The following is a 20,406-nucleotide window of genomic DNA, read 5'->3' as shown; positions in this document are numbered from 1 at the left end:
CAATAAATTCACATTACCTAAAGATTTTATTTTCCTCTACAGCTGGAAACAAAATATTGCCAAAGCTGCCATCTAACTGTCCAAAACAATATTTGCCTAAGGCAGCCTAGTTACACTGTTTGTAGAATGCCCCATCAAATATAATCTTTAGGTTCCAGGTCAAAGCTGATTTCCAGCCATGGCAAGTGCCTCTAACTCTCCCCAGCTCCATTTTCACTGGGGATCAGCAAAAATAACCACCTCAGTGAGCACTAAATTGATGCAATCAAAATGTTTGGACTGAGAGAGAAACAGCCCTAAATTTGTGACTGTCTAATGCAAAACTCATGTTTGGCACGTAAAGATCACTGAGCTCATTTACTACTTACAAGGATACCATAACAAGTTATAAGCAACAGGGTTCATTTACTCACAAATTTGAGGATTAGCACTTGTTCCACACACCCAGAATCTAACTATGGATGAGGATCATAAAAAAATAACCACATGGGACAAGTTCATCCCACCTGTAAACTCATTTAAGTCAGTGGAGGTACACCAGGCATGAATTTGGCCCAATATGTACAATCTTCCTCTAGAACATGGCATCTGATATGTAATACATTAACTATTCCATGACTTTTAACTCGTCCCTCCTGCTTCTTAACTATTGTCTACACGGGGTTCTCAACTCTGTTCATAGCACAACCCACATTTTTAATACCCACGCACAGTCTCTGTATCTCCCTTCCCAGTCACAGCCACATAACATCCAAACTGCAACTACCATTGCTCACCTGGAGAGGAAACATTTAGATCAGTATTGAATGTGGCTTGAATTTCTTTTAATGCCATTTAGCAGCTGGAAACAAAGAAGGCCCCAGTACCATGGCACAGCTCACCACAGACCACCAGCAAGCATGCTGCAGACCACTAGTGGTCCACAGGCCATTGTAGTATGCCCTTCATAGACTGCCAATTGATTTCACTGGTAAGAATAGAAGCCAATACAATAGAATATGTATAATTCCCTGTTTTAGTTATTTTATTGCAAGAAAAAATAACTGAAAAGGTTATAGAAAGAAAAACATATTCTGAGACTAACTCCAGGACATGCCTTTTCAGGCCAGTCTGTGAGAGGTAGGTACTACGATGAAATCACCTCTGAGTGTAATCAGCCCCATTAGCCACACCTGGGGGTAATCAGCCCCTCATGAAATGAGTTGGGAGTCTCAGCACAGTTCCCTATGGACAGGTGTCAACAGCACACAGTCCAGCAGCACTGCTGCGATGGAGGAGTGAATTCACATGGAAACTGAGCTCTCTTGTTGCCCCAGAGGTGATGCTCCCTGCTGTCTTGGTAGAGTGCCAGGTCTGGGAAGCCTGTCTTTGGTGTACCTGCTCTAGGACTAAACAGAGACCTTTTTAGTTTCCCACACTGTCAGCATGGAGCTTATAAAGCCCCCTAACACATACCCTGCTGTGGAAGGAGAATCTAACCCTTCCATTTCATTTTAGAATGGGGTGTGCTTCATTAACAGATTCCATACATAACACAAAGCCTCTGTCCCCTGGGGAGAGTGACAAAGGGCTGGTTCCCTTGTTTAAACCTGTGTGTGTGTGTCTGCTTGGGGCTGCTGCTTTGTACCACAAGCTGGTTAGTGTGGGAAGGGTGGTCTATTTACCAGAGGAACTCCTCCCTAAGGAAGAAGAACTATGATAATTAGATATCCTGGTAACTGGCCCCATATCAAGACTTCCATTCTGGGTCTGGTGGCAGTCCCTGTGAGTGAGCTCGGGTGAGAGGCCAGCTCGTCAAAGCTTTTGCAGAGCGAGCTCATGTACCATAGATAGGGTCTTCCATATTATTATTTGCTCTTCCCTGGCAACTGTGCCCCCACTTTATGATGACAACCTCGTAAGTTTTGTGTGCTGCTCCCAAAGGCTGGGTGCCAGTGTTATTTACCATCCTTTGCTCCCAGTTGCCAATGACAGCATGAAACAACCTTGTGACAGAACCACATGGGAGACCCAACTTTGGCACTAGCCCTGAGTCTCCATTCATGGCATTCTGTCCCACAGTAACAACGAGCTATGTGATTTCTGGGCAAAGGCTACTCCAAGAGCTGACTATCAGAGGCATTCATGCTACCAGCCCCGCCAGGTGTCCTAGACAACGAGTAGAGCAGATAAGTTGAGAAAAATCTACTGAATGGAGGGAGCATGTGTAGTTTCCCGAATGGCAGGGTGGGCTTTGGCCAGCCTGAAGCCGATGGGAACCTAGCTCAGGCTGGGGAGTTGGAGAAAAGGCAAACCCTTGACCACACCATGTGAAGTAGCCAGTGAGAAATCCCCTTTGGGGTCCAACTGCCAGGTAGGGCCTGGTCCCTGACACCAGGCTGTCTGTTCCATTTTCTTACCCCTCCCCCAATCAGGAATTAATGTCATATGGCCACAGCTGCCCAATGAGGAGAGACATTTCATTTCAAAGGCTACAGCGGGAAATAGGGGCGTGGGTTAGGCTAATCCAGATCTGGGGATTTCTCTTCCAGGGAGTTTGGCTGGTACAAGGTTTTCAGACGGGCAATTTCCTGGTTAGCCTTCAGGGCTTGGTTAATGAGGTACTCGCTCTCTTGTCCCACCTCTGCCAGCCGCAGGTCAAATTCAGTCACGGTCTTGTTATCTGAGATTCCTTCCAGCAGCTGCTTCCCACCATCCTGGAATCAGAGAGGAGATGGGCGTGAAGTACAGACCAGAGCAGGCTTGCTGCTCCATGTCCCCCAATCCCCAGAGTGCCTTTCACCGGCACTCACCTACTGCCTGCGAGTGGAGTAGAGGAGAAAGGAGCATGTGTATTTCCATCTCACATGTCCTAAGTAGGAGTATGTGACAAAAAGCAAAACATGGGATATCTTATTCCTCAGCAGGAATCTCCTGACTCAAACGTTACTGGCAGCAAAGCAGAAAAGGAGTGTAACCTTATGCAGTGCTCACACTAATGGCTCCCTCTGGGTATCATGTCAGCAATTCTCAGACTCATGGCTGATTAAGACTGAGATGATAACCTGACAGAGCCATGCCGGTATATCTGGTCACCCATTCATCAGCTCACTGCTAGTTAATGTCAAAGCCAGCACAATTAAGGGTACCATTCCTACTCCAGCAAATGTCAAGAGAGGTCCATTCTGATAGCCTCCTTTTCAGAAATGGGAACATTTCTGTCCTGGGGACATCTGTGGTGAGGCAGAGACTCCCACACAACTGAAGTTCAATCCATTGAGGAAATTCAAGCTGTGACAGAAAAATTGGCAGAGATCTCAGGAGTTCTGGAGCTTTGAGAGGCAGCTCACCTTGGTACCATTACCTCCCTCACCTGTCAACACGCTCCAGGGATTGGACCAACAGATGTTTTCTGGAGGTGTTGAATCCTAGGTATTGACAGTCAATATCTATCAGATACCAAATAAACATGCTGCTCCTACCCTCTGTGACCACTCCTCCCGCCCCCAGCCCCCCACTGCCTTTGACCTTCCTGAGAGAGGGCAGGAAGTGGGAAAGGAAGGGAAGGAGTCTACCTTTGAAATCAAACGGGAATGCAGGCACATGACCAAGGCCTGAGTTTGGTGTGCCTCTAGTGGTTCAACCAGGGGCCTGGGAGTCACAGCTCCTCACCTGGAGTCCCATGTTGGGAAGGAAGTGTATCTAATGGTTACAGCAGGGGGCTGGGAGTTAAGACTCCTAGGTTCTATTTCCAGCTCTACCACTGAACACTGGCACCTCCGGCAAATCACTTTCTCTCCCTGTGCCTCTGTTTCCTCATCTGTAAAATGGAGACAATAATACTGACCAACTTCTCAGAGTGTTTTGGGGTTTCACTAATGAACATCTGCAAAGTGCTTTGAGATCCTTGGATGGAAGGTGCTAAGCATTAGGGTTATTATTCCAAAGATAAACTTCAACCCTTTAGAACACCCTTTTTTCCTTGTATTATTCCATTCTAGCTCTTTGCTATTTAGAGGCTACTAAAATTAGAACTAATAAAATGCTTGCTGTCTTCAAAGCTCTTTAAAAACATTGGCTAATAAATTCTGTCAGCTACCCCATGAGGTGGGCAGGCAGGTACAGTAGGTTTTACTATTTCCATTTTACCAATGGGAAAACTGAGGCACAGAACTTAAAGGTCATTTTCAAACATGGCTGCCTAGATTTAGGATTCTTTATCCACATGTAGCCAACTAAATAGAAGTGACCTGACTTTCTGAGAAGCTGAGCACCAGCAGTGACTTCGATGGGATTTGTGAATGCCCACTAGTTTTGAAAATCAGGCCACTTGGATTTAGGAGCTGAATATTAGGCATGCGGATGTGAAAACTTTGGCCGAAGCCATCTGGTGACTCAGTAGCAGAGCTGAGACTTATGTAAATTCAGCAAGTGAGCCAGTTTTCTAACAATGCTGATCTGAATATCAATACAAGCAGGAGATTATGAGGGTGATGCCTTTGTACCATGACGAAGCCGTGATGGTCTCAGAAATATTTCCTGAATTTCCTGGGCCTCTCTTTAACTTGGGAACAAACCTGTCAATTTCCTAAAGACCAACTTCACAAAATACAGGTTGAGCTTGTCAGTCTCATTATATATAGAGTGCAGGGAGTGTGAAACAATGGAGGATTCCTTCTTTTAGTGATATTTGCTCTAACCTCAGCTTCTCTGCTGCCAACAATTTATAATACTCAAATCAAGATCACCTTGGCAGTGTGTGACATGGAGATAAAGTTGGCTCTTTGGTGAGGGGCAGCAGTTCAGAGACCAAACAAGCTCTGCATCTGCTTTATGTAAAATCATCCAGATCAGTGGTTCTCAAACTAGGGCCGCCGCTTGTTCAGGGAAAGCCCCTGGTGGGCGGGACCAGTTTGTTTACCTGCCACATCTGCAGGTTCAGCAGATTGCAGCTCCCACTAGCTGTGGTTCCCCGCTTTAGGCCAATGGGGGCTGCAGGAAGGACAGTCAGCATGTCCCTTGGCCCATGCCACTTCCTGCAGCCCTCAGTGGCCTGGAGCAGCCAGTGGGAGCCGTGATCGGCCAGACCTGCAGACGTGGCAGGTAAACAAACCGGCCTGGCTCACGAGGGACTTTCCCTGAACAAGTGATTGCCCTAGTTTGAGAACCACTGATCCAGACAGATGCTTAAATTGGACTGCACTAGCTGCTGTAATGGCAGCAGACTGAAGAAATTTCTCTTTTAGACAGGGAAGCTGCTTACCAGCCCTATGTGGTTGCATGCAAGGTTGATGCTTGTCAGAGCTGTGTTCTGAGCAAGGACCTGGGAGAACAGGGTAGCTGTTGGCTCTGACAACTCGTTGCCTCCCAGATGGATAGATGTCAAGGTGGCATTATTCAGCAGGGCATGGCCTATTGCCTGGCCGCCCTCATCCTCAATGCAGTTGATGCGCAGGTTCAGAGAGGTCAGCGTAGAATTCTTCCCTAGGGCATGAGCAATAGCCTGGGCTCCTGGGGCCCGGATCCGGTTATTACACAGGTTGAGAATTTCTAGCTTGCTACGGTTGATCAGCTTGCCAATGGCTCGTGCTCCCCGGTCCCTGATCAGATTATGGGACAAGTCCAACTCCACCAAGCATGGGTGATCTAACAAATTCCGTATCAGCACCCGAGTCTTTTCATCATCCACTTTGCTCCGGCACAGCTTGAAGACCTGTGGGAGAAAAATATGTTTATGCTTGTTGGCACAGCAACTACCATCATTTTGGAAGTGATTTTCAAAAATCCTAAATGAGTTAGGTGCACAAGTTCAATTAAAAGTCAAAGGGAACTGGGCACCTAGCCTCCATAGAGAGCAATGCCAATCCACCTTAACTTCAAATTTAACAGTCTTTGTTTGACCTCTAACTGAAATATAACAACATATCATCCTCAGGTGCACAAGAAATGGCATGTTTGCCCCCACTAGGGAACCTTGCAGTCGCAAAAGGGCCCCACAATGGCATCTCTGTGGCCACAGAAGAGCTCATTTCACCTAATGGTGGAAGGCAGTTGCAGAACCTGTCAATCCATCCAGAGAGGGAGGGATCAGATTATTCTGCCTGTTCTCTGAATTGTGATGTGTCAATTAGTTAAACTCCGGAATTAGTTAAACTCTAGAATAAGGTTCGCAGGGAGGTTGTGGAATCCCTGTCACTGGAGGTTTTTCAGAACAGGCTGGACAAACACCTGTCAGGGATGGCTTTAGTTTACCCGGTCCTGCCTCAGCACAGAAGACTGGACTTGACCTCTTGAGATTCCTCCCAGCCCTACATGTCTATGATTTTGTGGGGCAGAATCTCTGTAGTGGAATAACCACTGAGCTGAGGGTTATGCTATTGTCCAGAGAGAAACATCCTCTGTGCTGGGAGTTCTAACACCGCCCCACAATGTTTTGGGGTGTCTGTGCTGCTGGGTGACATCCTGTCACATTTTCTTTGTTAAGTAACATATTGCATGTATCTGCTCATAAAAGTTAAGAGACTGGCCTAACAGAGAACTGGCTCCCTTTGCTTATCCCCATCAAGGATTATGCAGGGAGGTGCACCAGGACTGCTCCTTCTGTCCTGATCTACAGAGAACACATTTTATATGGGGGAAGGGGGTTACTCAAGTTAATAAGATGTAGGCTTTACTGAACCTCACACATGTGATAACAAACAGCACCTAGCAGGATATTAAATTACACGCCATGTAGTTAGTCTCATTTCAAACATGAAGTTAGACAGGCACGGCAAAGGGGAAAGGCCCTGTCCTTAGCTAGCAGACAGCCTGGCTTGAGGGGGAAAGGACGTTTCACATCTTGACTTTCCACTCACTTGGCCAAATTCAAGCCTGGTGCAAGCAGCCCTATCAATTTCAACAGATACAGACCTGCTTATACCAGCTCTCAATGTTGCCCATTGTGTGGCATCAAATGCATTTCAAATACTCTACCGGTTTGCAGTGAATTGCATCCTATGAATATATTTAGGCACCTAATTAGAAAGTTTGTCTAAGACAGTCAAGTTATTTGAGTCAAACATTTGAAAGCCACCCACTGGACTGGGAAGACTAATGGTGAGCAGCAGGTAAAACTGGACTCTTGGCTCTTTGCAAGGGTATTCTGCCCTGTTTTAGCTTATCCTTTAAAATATCAATGTTAAAAAATCAGTTTAGGCAAGTTACTTTCAAGGTGTGGCACTTCTTGAAAGCATTGGCCAGAGAGCAACAGTCCTGATAGGTGAAGTCAAAGAGGCTCCACTCGAAGTTCATGCCACAGTCTTTCACACCATACGTCAGATGCAGCTCTTCTAGGTGAGAGAGGGCAGCAGTGAGCACTCCCAGGTCATAGTGATGCATGCACAATTCATCCACCCCAACATCACTCCCAGAATCGGACATGTCATCCTCTTCCTTGTTCTGATCCAGCTTCACTGGTGGGAGGAACTGATCGATTTCCAGCTTCCTCACATACTCCTTGCAGAGCGGGATGACCTCCAGGACTTGATTGGGGTCGGTTGTGTTAGGGATGAAGTACTTCAGGATGCTCTCCAGGTGGCGTTCAAAGAACATCCGTTTCCAGCTGCCCCCATAGCGGGAGACATCACACACTGCCCAGCGCTCAGTACAGCACCTCTTCCAGTAGCCTTCGTCGCTGATCAGGTTGGCAGTCACTGTGAGAGGCAGGCCTGTGGAAATCCTGTCCAGCACCTTCCTTTGGTGTTCTGGCAGGAGACGGTCCACAACAGGATTCTCTGTAGGGAATAAAGAAGAGGAGAGGTTACTCCCCAAAAGCATTCTGAATCTGAGGGCGGGGTATGTTCACTAATCCAATCCCCCTAGAAATATCATGGTGAGTAATATTCTAACCCAGACCTATTGACAGAAGTTTTTTTTTACCATTTGGCAATCATTGATTTTATATGCTGTTTGGGAATAGCATCTGTTAACTTATGCTCCCTTCTGCTGCTTCCATAGTACCATGCTACAAAAATATTGTCAGTCCTACATAAACTGTGGCTAGCAATTTTGTGTTTTTATTTCTAGGTGGTGGACTTCTTGTTGTCTAAGTAGATATTTAATGGAAAATTTTGCTCTAGGACACCAAGGTAAATCCAGAATAACATCACTAATGTGAATGGAGTTGCTCTGGATTTACACCAGTATATGTCACAGCAGAATTTGTCTCGTTGTTTGGAGAACTTTCCCAGAGGATTATAACCTTTTAAAGGAGAACATTTTGGGTCTGGGCCCTTTAAATGTTCTTTATAAAATTTCTCTTGCCTTTGCACCTTTGTATACTCTGCTAAAAGTGTTACCTACTTTTTGCCCACCAAGCCCTCCCTATCTCCTCCTTCAAACCTACCTTATTCAGAAAAACGTTCCCTTCTCCTCCAGTAATCTCTCTTCACCCCTCTGCTCTGAATCTCTGTCCTATCTCTCAGCTCGTCTCGCAGACACTGGAAGCTCTTTGGGGCAGGGAATTTCTGCAGAGTGCTATATTCGCTTAGAGGACTATACACCTGATTTGTATTCATCATCATACCATGATGGAATCATAGAGACGAGAAACAGAGAGACCTGTCTGCACATGGAAAATCTTATTCTGAGAAGCAAAGCTGCGTTCCTACTTTCTCTCTCTTCTTGGCAGTCTCTCTACTAAAGATATCTACAGAAGAAGAGCACTGTGGCTTTGCTTGACGACTTCTTCCAGTACTCCCTCCATTTCCTCCCACACACTAACACACTCACACTGCAGTGACCCTTGCTTAGACAAACCCTTTCTGAGGCCTTCAATGCCACTGTTCTGAGTCAGGCAGAGAGCAGCACTGAGGATCGAAGGAAGTTACTCCTTTTCCTCCTCAGTCTCACTGGGCTCCCAGACCCAGGCAGCTTGGGACCCAAACTCTGAACCCTGACCTGGCAGCCTTGCTATTTCTTAGCAGTTCATCTGGTCCAGATGCACACAGTCCACCTGAGGATGTCACCATTCTCAGGTGTATGAGTTGTCACATCACAGCTGACAGCTGTGGAAATGTTAGTAAGTAAGTAGTAAGTTTATATCCCACTCCCACACCTTCATACATTACTTGTATTCTTCAACTTGGCTAGGGACTAGTTCTACCTCTGTCTGTACAGCACCCAGCACACTGGGACCCATCCTGACTGGGCCCCTGGATGGTACTGTAATGTGCCAGATGACAAAGAGCAGAGAAATCTGACTTCCGGGGTCAGGGTAAAAGCTGATATAGCGAGTCCAAGCAGGGCATGGAGGGAAATTGAGGCGCACCCCAACAGATAGGATGGGCTGAGTTCAGAGCACCTTCTCACTCTGTGTAGTACTCCCAGTGGGCCAAATTCATCCCCCATGTAACTCAGTGGAAACCACTGCAATGGAGTTATATAGACACATCTAGCTATTGAGCAGCAGGAGAGATTTTTTCCTCTGTCCACTCTCTTTCCCTTTCTTTGACACTCAGCAGGATGGACGACCCAGTGTGAGCCTGCTCCACAACCCAAGGTAGAACAATGCAGTGCGCAGGACTGCTGTGGGGAAGGGACCATGGCTTACTTTCAAAGTTGCTGATGATGCACTGGAGGCAGAGCTCACTGAGGTGTGGAACAATGGCCAGTGACCACTCAGGATCCTCAGCAATGATCCGTCGCATGCGTCGGGGATTGGCTGCAGGGTTCGCCACTGATGTTTTCAATGGAGGAGAGGCCATGTTCATGTCTCCAGAAACTGGCTCCTGCATCTTAATGTGCTAGTCTGACCCTACCCCCTGAGATGAAAGAGAAGGAAAGTCTGCATCAGGACAGTATCACCAGCACATTTCCAGCCAAGGCCCCTGGGAAAAAAAGACAGTTTAAGAAAGGGCAAACGACTGGAGTCTTTCACTGGTGCTAATAAAAACACCACCACCACCAAAATGTTGGCACTCCCATGACATCACTCTGCACACCATCACTCTGCTCACTTTGGATACTCTTTTCTGCTACCCTTTGTCTGTCTTGTCGATTTTAGATTGCAAGCTCTTCAGGGCAGGGACTTTCTACTGCTCTTATGTTTATCCAGCCCCTAGCACAATGGGGGCATTGTGTAATAAACATCATAAATAACACAATGGTATTGCTATGAAGAGCTATTAATGCTTTTTAGAGGTTGAAGCTCATTGCAACTGTATTAACTTTTCTCTGCAATTTTTTCACTGCCCTTCCCCGTTGCCTTCTATCCGAGGATTTCTATGCTCTTTACGAACATCTGTTAATTGGAGCTTCAGGAACCCTGTGAGAGGAGTCAGTGTGACAGGGCAGATAGGCTCCACATAAGCAACAAGGAGGTAAAGGAGAGCCTGTGGGCCTAGCTGACTTCACCTTGCTACACCTGCAGCCAATGTCAGTCTTTCTGGGCCTGTTGTCCCATCCATCAAATGGAACTGGAATCGAACAGACTGCCAGTCCCCTCCTCTACCCACTATGTCTCTAAAGACCAACACTCTCTTGTTTCCTTTTGAAGGGTCAAATTTGCCAGTTTCCTTTCCCCTATGCCACCATAGCTCTCAGCCATGTGCATGACAGCAGCTTGTAAAGAGTAATGCAGAGACTCTGGGTGAAGGACATGACAAACAACAGACTAGGAAACAAGGTAGCCTCATTTCTCTAAGATGGATACTTCTGTCTCCCTTTCCCAATTCAGCATTGCCAATGGCAGTAATTTATACTAATGGACAGTTTAGATTTGTGGGGGTCTAAGATGAGTGGCATACCTTGTATTCAGGAGCTGAGAGGTAGGTCTAGATCTTTATTTACACTGCAGAGCCCAGTTTGACATGGAACTTAAGGCTACTCTAGAAACGAGCGCTAGACAATGACAAGATGTTCATCCAAAACGAGCCTCCAATAATATCCTACAAAGAAGCCTGCAGCCACGTAGAATCGTACACCACAATGTCCCTCCCTGCACATCTCTGCTGAGCAGCGCTTTGATCCCATGCATCATTTTCCCTTTAAGGGAGAGAGGCAGACGCTGCTACCCAGATCAAGCTCATTATTTCTTTTCCCTCTGTGAGACTGCTCCATTTTCCTTTACAGCACTGATATGTGCTGGCTCAGCCAGTACTACTCCCTGTTTCTTTGAAACCTTTGTAGTAGGTTTTGACAGTGCCCCAATCCCCCAAACTGTCTGTGGACATTATTATAAAACAGCCTGCTAAGAAGGAAGAGAGGAGCTCTATCAAATGCTAAGAAGAACTAGAGAAGTAAAGAGAAATGATTCATGTTGTGTTGCACAGACTGTCAGCAAAGGCTTCTTCATATGTATTCACAGCACACAGCAGGTACTGCAGGACAGTGACCCGCTAATATGCTGGCGGGGAATTGGAGATGAGGGATAAGGTTATGGCAGATAGTTATTGGGCTTTAGAATCATAGACTTTGAGATCAGAAGGGAGAATCTAGTCTGACCTCCTGCACGTTGCACTCCTGAAATAGAGCCCTAACCTCTGGCTGGGTTACTGAAGTCCTCAAATCACAGTTTAAAGACTTTAAGTTACAGAGAACCTACCATTTACACTAGTTTAAACCTGCAAGTGACCCTTGCCCCACGCTGCAGAGGAAGGCAAAAACCCCCAGGGTCTCTGCCAATCTGACCTGGGTGAAAATTTCTTCCCCACCCCCAAAATGGCAATCAGACGCTGAGCATGTGGGCAAGACCCATCAGGCAGATACCTGGGAAAGAATTCTCTAGTAACTCAGAGCCCTCCCCAGCTAGTGTCCCATCTCCGGTCGTTGGGGATTTTTGCTACTGATAGTCACCGATGGGCCACATGCCATTGTAGGCAGTCTCATCATACCATCCCCTCCATAAACTTATCAAGCTGAGTCTTGAAGCCAGTTAGGTTTTTTGCCACAGTTGCTCCCCTCAGAAGGTGATTCTAGAACTTCATCCCTCTGATGGGTAGAAACCTTTGTCTAATTTCAAGCCTAAACTTGTTGATGGCCAGTTTATAGCTTTGGTGGTTACAGAGGAGGAAAGAAGATAGAGGGCAGTCTAAGATGGTGGGGAGGTCAGCTTTCCTGGTATGGAGGAGGAAATTAGCATGGGGATGACTATGGAAACGGCAGTGAAAAGGCTGAAAGGAGGTGGGACGTACACCCACGAGGAAGGGAAACCACCCCATAAGGGGGTGAGGGGAAATTGAGGGAGGCAGCCAGAACATTCAGAAATGAAGAGTAAGCAGTGGTGAAACAGAACTATTTCTTCAGCGAGCTCTGAATACACAGAGGAAGTTTCCAAGGGTGTTCAGAGACAGCTAACAAGAACTGTGGGGAAACAGAGAAGGGGCCAGATTCTCAGCTGGCATAAATCAGCGTAGCTTCTTGTCTGTAATGGATTTACGCCACCTGAAAATCTGGGGTTAGGGACTGAAGAACTCCAGTGGCACTGATAGCACGTTAAAGAGGACACGCTATTGGGACAAGTGACCTTTCTCTACCTAGTGCTTTCTTAAAGGTGTCAGGTGCTTCTGCACTTCCCAAGCCAGTTGCAGTTCCCTGTGGCTACTGACAGCTTTTCTTACATTTCTGGAGCAGTCCCAGAAAGGCTGGCACTTAGAAACTACAGCACAGCATAGATGGCGTAGGGTTACTTCATGGTCATGTCCCAGAAAATGGTCTGAGTGTCAGTTTACTGATGGCACAGTGACTACGTGGAATGATTTTAGAGACCAAGAACATGAAGCCACATGGCATATTCCATTTCCAGGGCAACGAAATGAGGGAAAGGTGTAATTCCTAAGTCCCTCATTAGGTAATATGCATCCTGCACTAATCAATAAATAGATGCTTGTAATCTGTGAAGTTTGTAACCTAGAGTTTAACAGACATTTAAAAAACAAACTATACCATCCCCAAGATACCAGCAACAATCTCTCATGTGACCACATGACCAAATTGTTTTCACCCTTGTCCTCCCAATGGTACAGCACCTCCTTTAGCTTATGCTTGAAAACTCTTGCAAAATCCTTGGGACAGGAACACTGTCTTTGTTTGGTTTTGTAAAGCACGAGCTAAGTAACTAAGTAATAATCTGCCAAGAGTGACCAAATTGCAGTCTGTAGGCCAAATCAGGGGCGGCGGAATGGCAGGCAGTTAGCGTCCACACAATGGAAATATTGTGGGGCCTGATCTATGTTTCCAGCCCTGCGAGTCATTCCTTGTACACTGTGTGCATGCGTGCAGGACAGAGGCGCTGAAGCAGCTGCTGCGGTGCTGAGGACTAGGTAGGTACTACATCCCGTCCTCTCTCTCACACCCCAAGTATTCCCTGCTGCCCATGATGCAGAGTATCCTCCTTGACTCCCCTTCCTGTTACTCACACCCTGACCTCCCTCTGTTGCCTCTGACTCTTCCACTCTCCATGCAGAAGCACCTCCACCCTCACCCCTCATGCAAAGTAGCTTCTGCTGCCTCTGGGCCAAATGCAGTACATAGGGTGACCAGATGTCCCGATTTTATAGGAACAGTCCCAATTTTTGAATCTTTTTCTTATATAGGCACCTATTACCCCCCACCCCCGGTCCCGATTTTTCACATTTGCTGTCTGGTCACCCTAGCAGTAGATAAGTGCCCTCAGATTTAACAGAGCTGTGGTCTGTGGAAACTATGCCCCAAGATGCTATGTTCCGCTTTGATCTGAGTGGTGATGTAAATTAAATAGATCTTGGGTCTGTCTGCATTGGGAAAAGAGATTAAGGTTAGCTCGGGGTTAGCTAACACATGTTATCTAAACCTAACCTGAGACTCTTTTCCTAATCTACACAAATCCCACAAGTGATGCTGCACAATACTGACCATACAGCCACTAGACTGGACCCCTATGGTTCTATCATTGTTTCCATGCAAAATATGTTTCTCTCTTGCGTTCTGTTTCCAGTTCTCCATTGTTCCTACTTAGCATTCAGTGTGAACTTGAATATAGCAGGAGCAAGGTTGTTATGGGGTGATAACTATTCCACAAAGGTGCCTGAATCAACTCAAAGGCTCCAAGGTGTTGCAGAGTGCCAAGTCTGACGCTGAGTCATTGATCACACTGAATCAATTCACACAACCTTTGGCATGGTAATCATATACCCCAGCTCCTGTTCAATGACATGGTTTTCTGGATGCTTCCAGTCCAGACATAAATCAGTTCATGAAATGGCTTCTTTCACGGATTTGGGCTCATGTACCCCTATATCTTGGCTTTAGGAATCTGAGACAGAAAACTATAGCTGATGTGGCAAACAAATTCCAGCAGCTGAGTTTGTGTCACATATATTTAAACATTGGATGGATGGATGGACACAGACAGATACTGAAAAGCAAATTACAACTTCTTCACTGCAGAGGATGTGAGGAATATTCCCACACTGGAGCCATTCTTTTTAGATGACAAAGCGGAGGATCTGCCCCAGATTGAGGTGTCAATAGAGGAGGTTTTGAAACAAATGTATAAATTAAAGAATAATATGTCTCCCGGACCAGATGCTATTCACCCAAGAGTTCTGAAGGAGCTCAAATATGAAATTGTAGAACTCTGAACTTGGTATATAACCTATTGCATAAACCAGCCTCTGCAGCAGATGACTGGTGGATAACTAATGTAACGCTGATTTTTAAAGAAGGCTCCAGAGGTGATCCTGGCAATTACAGACTGGTAAGCATAACTTCAGTACCAGGCGAACTGGTTGAAACTATAGCAAAGAATAGACCGATCAGACATAGATGAACACCTACATTGAGGAAGAGTCAACATGGCTTTCGTAAAGGGAAATCATGCCTCACCAATCTATTAGAATTCTTTGAGGGTGTCATTAAACATGTGGACAAGGATGATCCAGTTGATATAGTGTGCTTGGACTTGCAGAAAGCCTTTGACAAGGTCCCTCACCAAAGGCTCTTAAGCAAAGTAAGCTATCATGGGATAAGAGGGAAGGTCCCCTCATGGCTCAGTATCTGGTTAAAAGATAGGAAACAAAGAGTAGGAATAAATGGTCAGTTTTCACAGTGGAGAGAGGAGGTAAATAGCAGAGTCCCCCAAAGATCTGCACTGGTGCCAGTGCTGTTCAACATATTCAAAAATGATCTGGAAAAAGGGGTAAACAGTGATGTGGCAAAGTCTGCAGATGACACAAAATGAAGATAGTTAACTTCAAAGCTGACTGTGAAGGAGTTACAAAGGGATCTCTCAAAACTTGGTGACTGGGCAACAAAATGGCAGATGAAATTCAATGTTGATAAAGTGCAAAATAATGCACATTGGAAAATATAATCCCAACTATATGCATAAAATGAATGGGTCTAAAATTAGCTGTTACCACTTAAGAAAAAGATCTTGGTGTCATCGTGGTTAGTTCTCTGAAAACATCTGCTCAATGTGCAATGGCAGTCAAAAAGCTAACAGAACATTAGGAATCATTAGGAAAGGGATAGATAATAAGACAGAAAATACCATGACACTGTATTAATATCCATGGTATGCCCAGAGCTTGAATTCTGCATGCAGTTCTGGTCACCTCGTGTTAAAAAAGACATATTAGAATTGGAAGAAGTTCAGAGGAGGGCAACAAATATGATTAGGGATATGGAACAGCTTCCATAGGAGGAGAAATCAAAAAGACAGTGACTGTCCATCTTAGAAAAGAGATCACTGAGGGGGGATATGATAGAGGTCTATAAAATCATCAGTGGTGTGGAGAAAGTAAATAATGAAGTGTTATTTACCCCTTCAGATAACACAAGAACTAGGGGTCACCCAATGAAATTAATAGGCAGCACTTCTTCACACAACGCACAGTTAGTCTGTGGAACTCATTGTCAGGAGACATTGTGAAAGCCAAAAATATCACTGCGTTCAAAAACTAATTAGATAAGTTCCTGGAGGGTAAGTCCCATCACAACATTATCAATAAGCCAAGAATAGTCAACAAAAGTAATGCATGCTCCTTTCCACCTACTCTACACTTAAATCATCTACAATACAAAGGTTTTATTAAATGATATGCAGTGAAATTGGACATGTTGTAAATTCCCAATCTATTTTACTTATGCACAGATTAAGGCAATTTGCCTTTCTGCATAAAACTACTACAAAAAACCCTATTTCCTCTGGTGGTAAAGAATTCCACCCAATGATTCCAGGTTAGATTGGTATCATTCTAGCTTCTTCATGTTATGAAGTAAGAAATAAGGAGGTCTGCTCAAGGAGAAAGGGTTCTGGCTTTTGTGGCTAATCCAATGCCACTGAAGTCAATGTAAAGAATCCCATTGACTTCACAGGGCCCCCTGACAGCAATAAGTCAGTCCAAGAAATGGATTAAACATAAAGCTCCTGTCAGCACTAGAGCTCGTAAATGTATCTGAAACTATTTCAAGCACAGTTACAGCCCAACAGAGTTTGCACCCATATCTAGGTCCTGTCTACCCAGAATTTTAGGGAGTTTGCTCACCATTGCTCTAGCATTGTGTAAACACTGGCTAAGCTCAGGGCTGGCTCTAGGCACCAGAGCTCCAAGCATGTGCTTGGGGCAGCGCTTTCCAGGAGCCGGCCCTGAGCGGAGATGAGCTGTGGCGGTAGGGGGTGTGGGGAGGGCCGCAGGAAGTAACCCTGGGGGTGGGGGGGCCGAGGAACCGCTCTCGCCTCAGATCACCTCAGCTCCACTGCCGCCTGCTCCCCCGAGCGGGCCCCCGCTCCGCTTCTCCCTCCTCCCTCCCAGTGCGCGTGGGGGAGGAGGCGGGGCTGGGAATTTGGGAAAGGGGTTGGAATGAGGTGGGGAAGGGGCAGAGTTGGGGCACAGGAAATTTTTTTTGCTTGGGGCAGCAAAAAACTTGGGGCCGGCCCTGGATAAGCTGCAGGTGTTTTTACTTTCACAGTATCTAGATCTGCTCTATGCAGGACTGGATGATAATAGTAAATACACCTGCTCTGTCTAGCATTCTCACCACTGCTGCCACCAGTGTAGTCCACCAGTGGTGAATTAGGGGAGCCATTTTTGCCAATATATGTTATATTTGTGTTAAGCAACTATGTAGTTGACTTCTATGGGGTAATGTGTATAGCATGGCTCTCCATTTTTTATACACTCACATGCACGTCCATTCATACTGGACAAGGAAAGTGTGCTAGCTACTGTCATGTTAGAAAACAGCTGTCAAGTTCGGATCTGGCAGAACTAGCTTTGCCATTCATTTGCTAACATGGTTATTTATGTGAACAGTATCACCAACTATGCCAGAGACAAAATTATCTTCCATATCTCCTTTTACTTAAGGTGCCCTGAGTCATCACCAACATATCAGACACTCCTCAGTGATTGGAGTCGTTGTGTTTATGAAGTAAAACCTCAAGAAAGATAGCTGCTCAGGAATTAACCACCACCCGTGACAACACTTGCCAATCAGCAGTGGCTGGCAGGGTCTTGTCAACTCTTGAAGGGGCACTTTATGTGGCAGTAATTGTGAGAAAGGTGACAACCAAGATGGGAATACACAGATAGATGGAGTTAACAGAGAAGTAAGGAGAACATCCAGCCACTTCCAAAAACGTCAGTGCTTGCTCATCCAAATCAAGTCTAGCTCTGGCAATGTCCTGAACTAGCAATGACTTGATCCTCTCTCCTCTCCATCAAGCTGTTCTCTAGACTCCCAATAAAAATTAATTGGTTACTTAATTTTAATAATTAAAACAATACTTTGCCCTCCATTAGCTCCTTCCATCCGAGGATCTCAATGTACTTTACAATCAATCAATTTAATCCCCCACTGAGGTAGGCCAAATAATTTCCTGATTTTACAGTTGGGGATAATGGGGTACAGAGACTTGCCTGGGTCATACAGGAAGCCCATGACAATACTATGAATTGAACTTATTTCTAAATTCCCAGGCCTTTGCTTTCACAACCAGAACATGATCCCTTCCCCTCACTAATGACTTTCTGGCATTCCTTTCTATATTGTAAATGTCAGGGTCCTTAAAGGTGAACTGAAGGGCTTTCTATCTGCCAAGATCTGACTTCAAGCCCTCACAGTTCTGTTTCTCCTATAAGTGCAGATAGCATTACTAGCAGCAGAAGCTGAAAAATGCTATTTTAGGAGTTAGTGATGTGATCAGCTCCAGCAGAGGAAAAAAGAAACTGAGGACCTCAATGCAGATTTTGAGAAGTAAGCAAAGGCAGAAATGATTTTCAAATTAAGTGTTTTAAAAAGTATTCTCCCTAAGTTCTTACACTGAGCCATGTCCATGGTATCGGGTCCCAATTTACAACAGAACCTCACTAATTTGTACTAATGACAGGCCCATGTGTGATTACCAAATGTTGCAAATTAAAGAGTAGGCAACTAAATGTAATTTTAAGAAATCGTACTTAAAGCATCACATAATATGCTTTATCATGCCTAGGGTGACCAGACAGCAAATGTAAAAAATTGGGATGGGGCTAACAGGAGCCTATATAAGAAAAAGACCCCAAATTGGGACTGTCCCTATAAAATTAGGACATGTGGTCACCCTAATCATGTCTTTTGACAAGCATAATTTAGTACTGATTAATAAGGGTAATATGCCAGAGCATGCTAGTATACTGACTGTGGTATATTTTGTAAAAGAAATGATGTCTTAGTAATAGACCTCACTACAGCATGACCTCGTCTGTTAAACACCCACTGAAAGTTGGGGGGTTTTAAATGACAACTATTGAGTTTGTGAATTAACAGACCCCGGGAGGTTATTATTGTACAAGCTTTTGGCAGTGTGCTCCAGACAAAAGCAGGCAGCCCCTCTCCAAGGAGTTGACAACACAAAGCCCCCATCTTTCCCTAAGAGAGAGGAAACTCCCTAAATTTCCTCTGTGAGGCATTGTTCAGCGGGCTGAGGGGGAGAGCCGGGGGAGGCAGCCGCAACCAGCCCTGGCTCCCTCCAGAGCCACATGGACTTTTAGGAATTGACTGCAGGGTGGAGCCTTCTGCCCACAGGCTCTGGACCCGCGCGCCGGCTCTGGGGCCCACTCCCTGCCCAACGCTGGCTCGTGGGCGGGGACGTTCCGGCCGGGGCGGGACCCCGAGTACCGCTAATACACGTGCCGCTCTTCCTCTGCCCCCAGCCAGGCCCCCCGCCGGCCCCAGCCGCTCACCGCCTCCCGCCGCCTCGGCCCGCTGCGCTCCGCGCCGCCCGGCCTGGCAGGCAGGACCCGGCCGCGGTTGCTAGGGAAGCGGCCCGTTGCCAAGGGCGGGGCCGGGGAGGGATTCCGAGGCCGGAAGCGAGGCGGTCCCAGTCGCGGAGTTCGGGGGCTCGAGTGCTCTGACCCTGCTGTGGGGTGCCCCCTTCATGCCGTGACAGGGGGCGGAGGGACCCCCCCGGAGCCATGCACGGGTCTGTTGAGCGACCCCACAGGAGGAGGGGTCACCCCGCGCGCCCCAACATTTGCAGCAATCCGCAGCCCCGGCGGCACAAGCCCTGGCTACACACAGAAGCTGCACGGCTTACACTGTCCCGGGAGCAATACAGCCCCCAGTGTGGTCTGGTGTAAAGGTGCTCACACTGGTAATAGGGTTGTCAGATGTAAAAAAAACCCTGAGATATCTGGGCTGATCCTGACCCCATGCACAGGCCAGCTGGCAGCGCCTGCGGAGCTCCCTGACAGATTTTCTGGGACAACTACATCAAAAAAGGGGGGATCCTGGGAAAACCTGGACAGGTGGTAACCCTAACCAGTATAGCTGTGCCCATTCAGGAAGGGGAATAAACTACACTAGTACAAGGTAACTTTATATTAATATAACAGTGTTCACACTAGGGGCATACTGGTACAACAATAGCAGTAAAAGAAATTGCATCCCAAACCAACAGAGTTATACCTGTATAAAAGCTGTGTGTAGAGCAGGCTCTACAGGACAAACATGTCAGTATAACTATGTCGATCAGATGTGTGGAAAATCTGCACCCAGAGTGACACAGTTATACTGACTTAACTCCCAGTGTAAACAGTGCTATGTTGGTGGGAAGGCTTCTCCTGTCAACCTAGTTACTGCTAGGGACGTGGAGTACCTACAATGATGGGAGAAGCTCTCCCACAGGCGTGTTTCCTCACTAAGCACTACAGCAGCAGAACTGCACTGGTGCAGTTGCAGTGCTGTAAGTGCAGACATGCCCCAAGTCTTTAGAGACCCCTTCCACTCCCATGCACAGATGACACTCAGAGCACTACTGCTGGGCTCCAGAGGGAACTGCATCCAGCTGTGAGCTGATGTGGGTGATGGTTAGGTGCTGGAGGTCTGATTATCCAGTGGCCTGGCCCTCACATATTCATTACACTTGGCAAAGTGGGTGTAACACATTGCTGTTCGGATTTGGTAATGCTTGATATGCACTTT

The 20,406-nt window shown here is 46.3% G+C and overlaps 2 protein-coding genes across 4 annotated transcripts in view; one reads left to right on the top strand and one right to left on the bottom strand.

Moving 5' to 3' along the window:
• Positions 1-20,406, top strand: part of SLC29A1 (solute carrier family 29 member 1 (Augustine blood group)) — a 201,883-nt gene that overhangs the window by 167,654 nt on the left and 13,823 nt on the right. The gene's annotated exons all lie outside the window — the stretch shown is intronic.
• Positions 1,655-19,227, bottom strand: TCTE1 (t-complex-associated-testis-expressed 1). The gene is made up of 5 exons (XM_050950031.1): positions 19,167-19,227; positions 9,572-9,848; positions 7,186-7,754; positions 5,243-5,692; positions 1,655-2,696 (listed from the first exon to the last, which is right to left on the bottom strand). The coding sequence occupies exons 2-5, from the start codon at positions 9,753-9,755 to the stop codon at positions 2,502-2,504; spliced, it is 1,398 nt and encodes a 465-aa protein (XP_050805988.1). The 5' UTR covers positions 9,756-9,848; positions 19,167-19,227; the 3' UTR covers positions 1,655-2,501.

This window comes from Gopherus flavomarginatus, chromosome 4 (genome assembly GCF_025201925.1).
Source record: "Gopherus flavomarginatus isolate rGopFla2 chromosome 4, rGopFla2.mat.asm, whole genome shotgun sequence".
In the NCBI taxonomy this organism is placed as follows: Eukaryota; Metazoa; Chordata; order Testudines; family Testudinidae; genus Gopherus; species Gopherus flavomarginatus.
This window is presented reverse-complemented; position numbering and strand designations above follow the sequence as displayed.

Bases quoted from the DNA above. Each gene is read 5' to 3' on its own strand.
- TCTE1 (XM_050950031.1), bottom strand. From the start codon at position 9,755: ATGCAGGAGCCAGTTTCTGGAGACATGAACATGGCCTCTCCTCCATTG. The intron at 7,755-9,571 runs GTAAGCCATGGT...TATTCCCTACAG, and splicing joins CATCATCAGCAACTTTGAAA to AGAATCCTGTTGTGGACCGT. The intron at 5,693-7,185 runs GTAACTTGCCTA...TTTCTCCCACAG, and splicing joins AGAAGTGCCACACCTTGAAA to GTCTTCAAGCTGTGCCGGAG.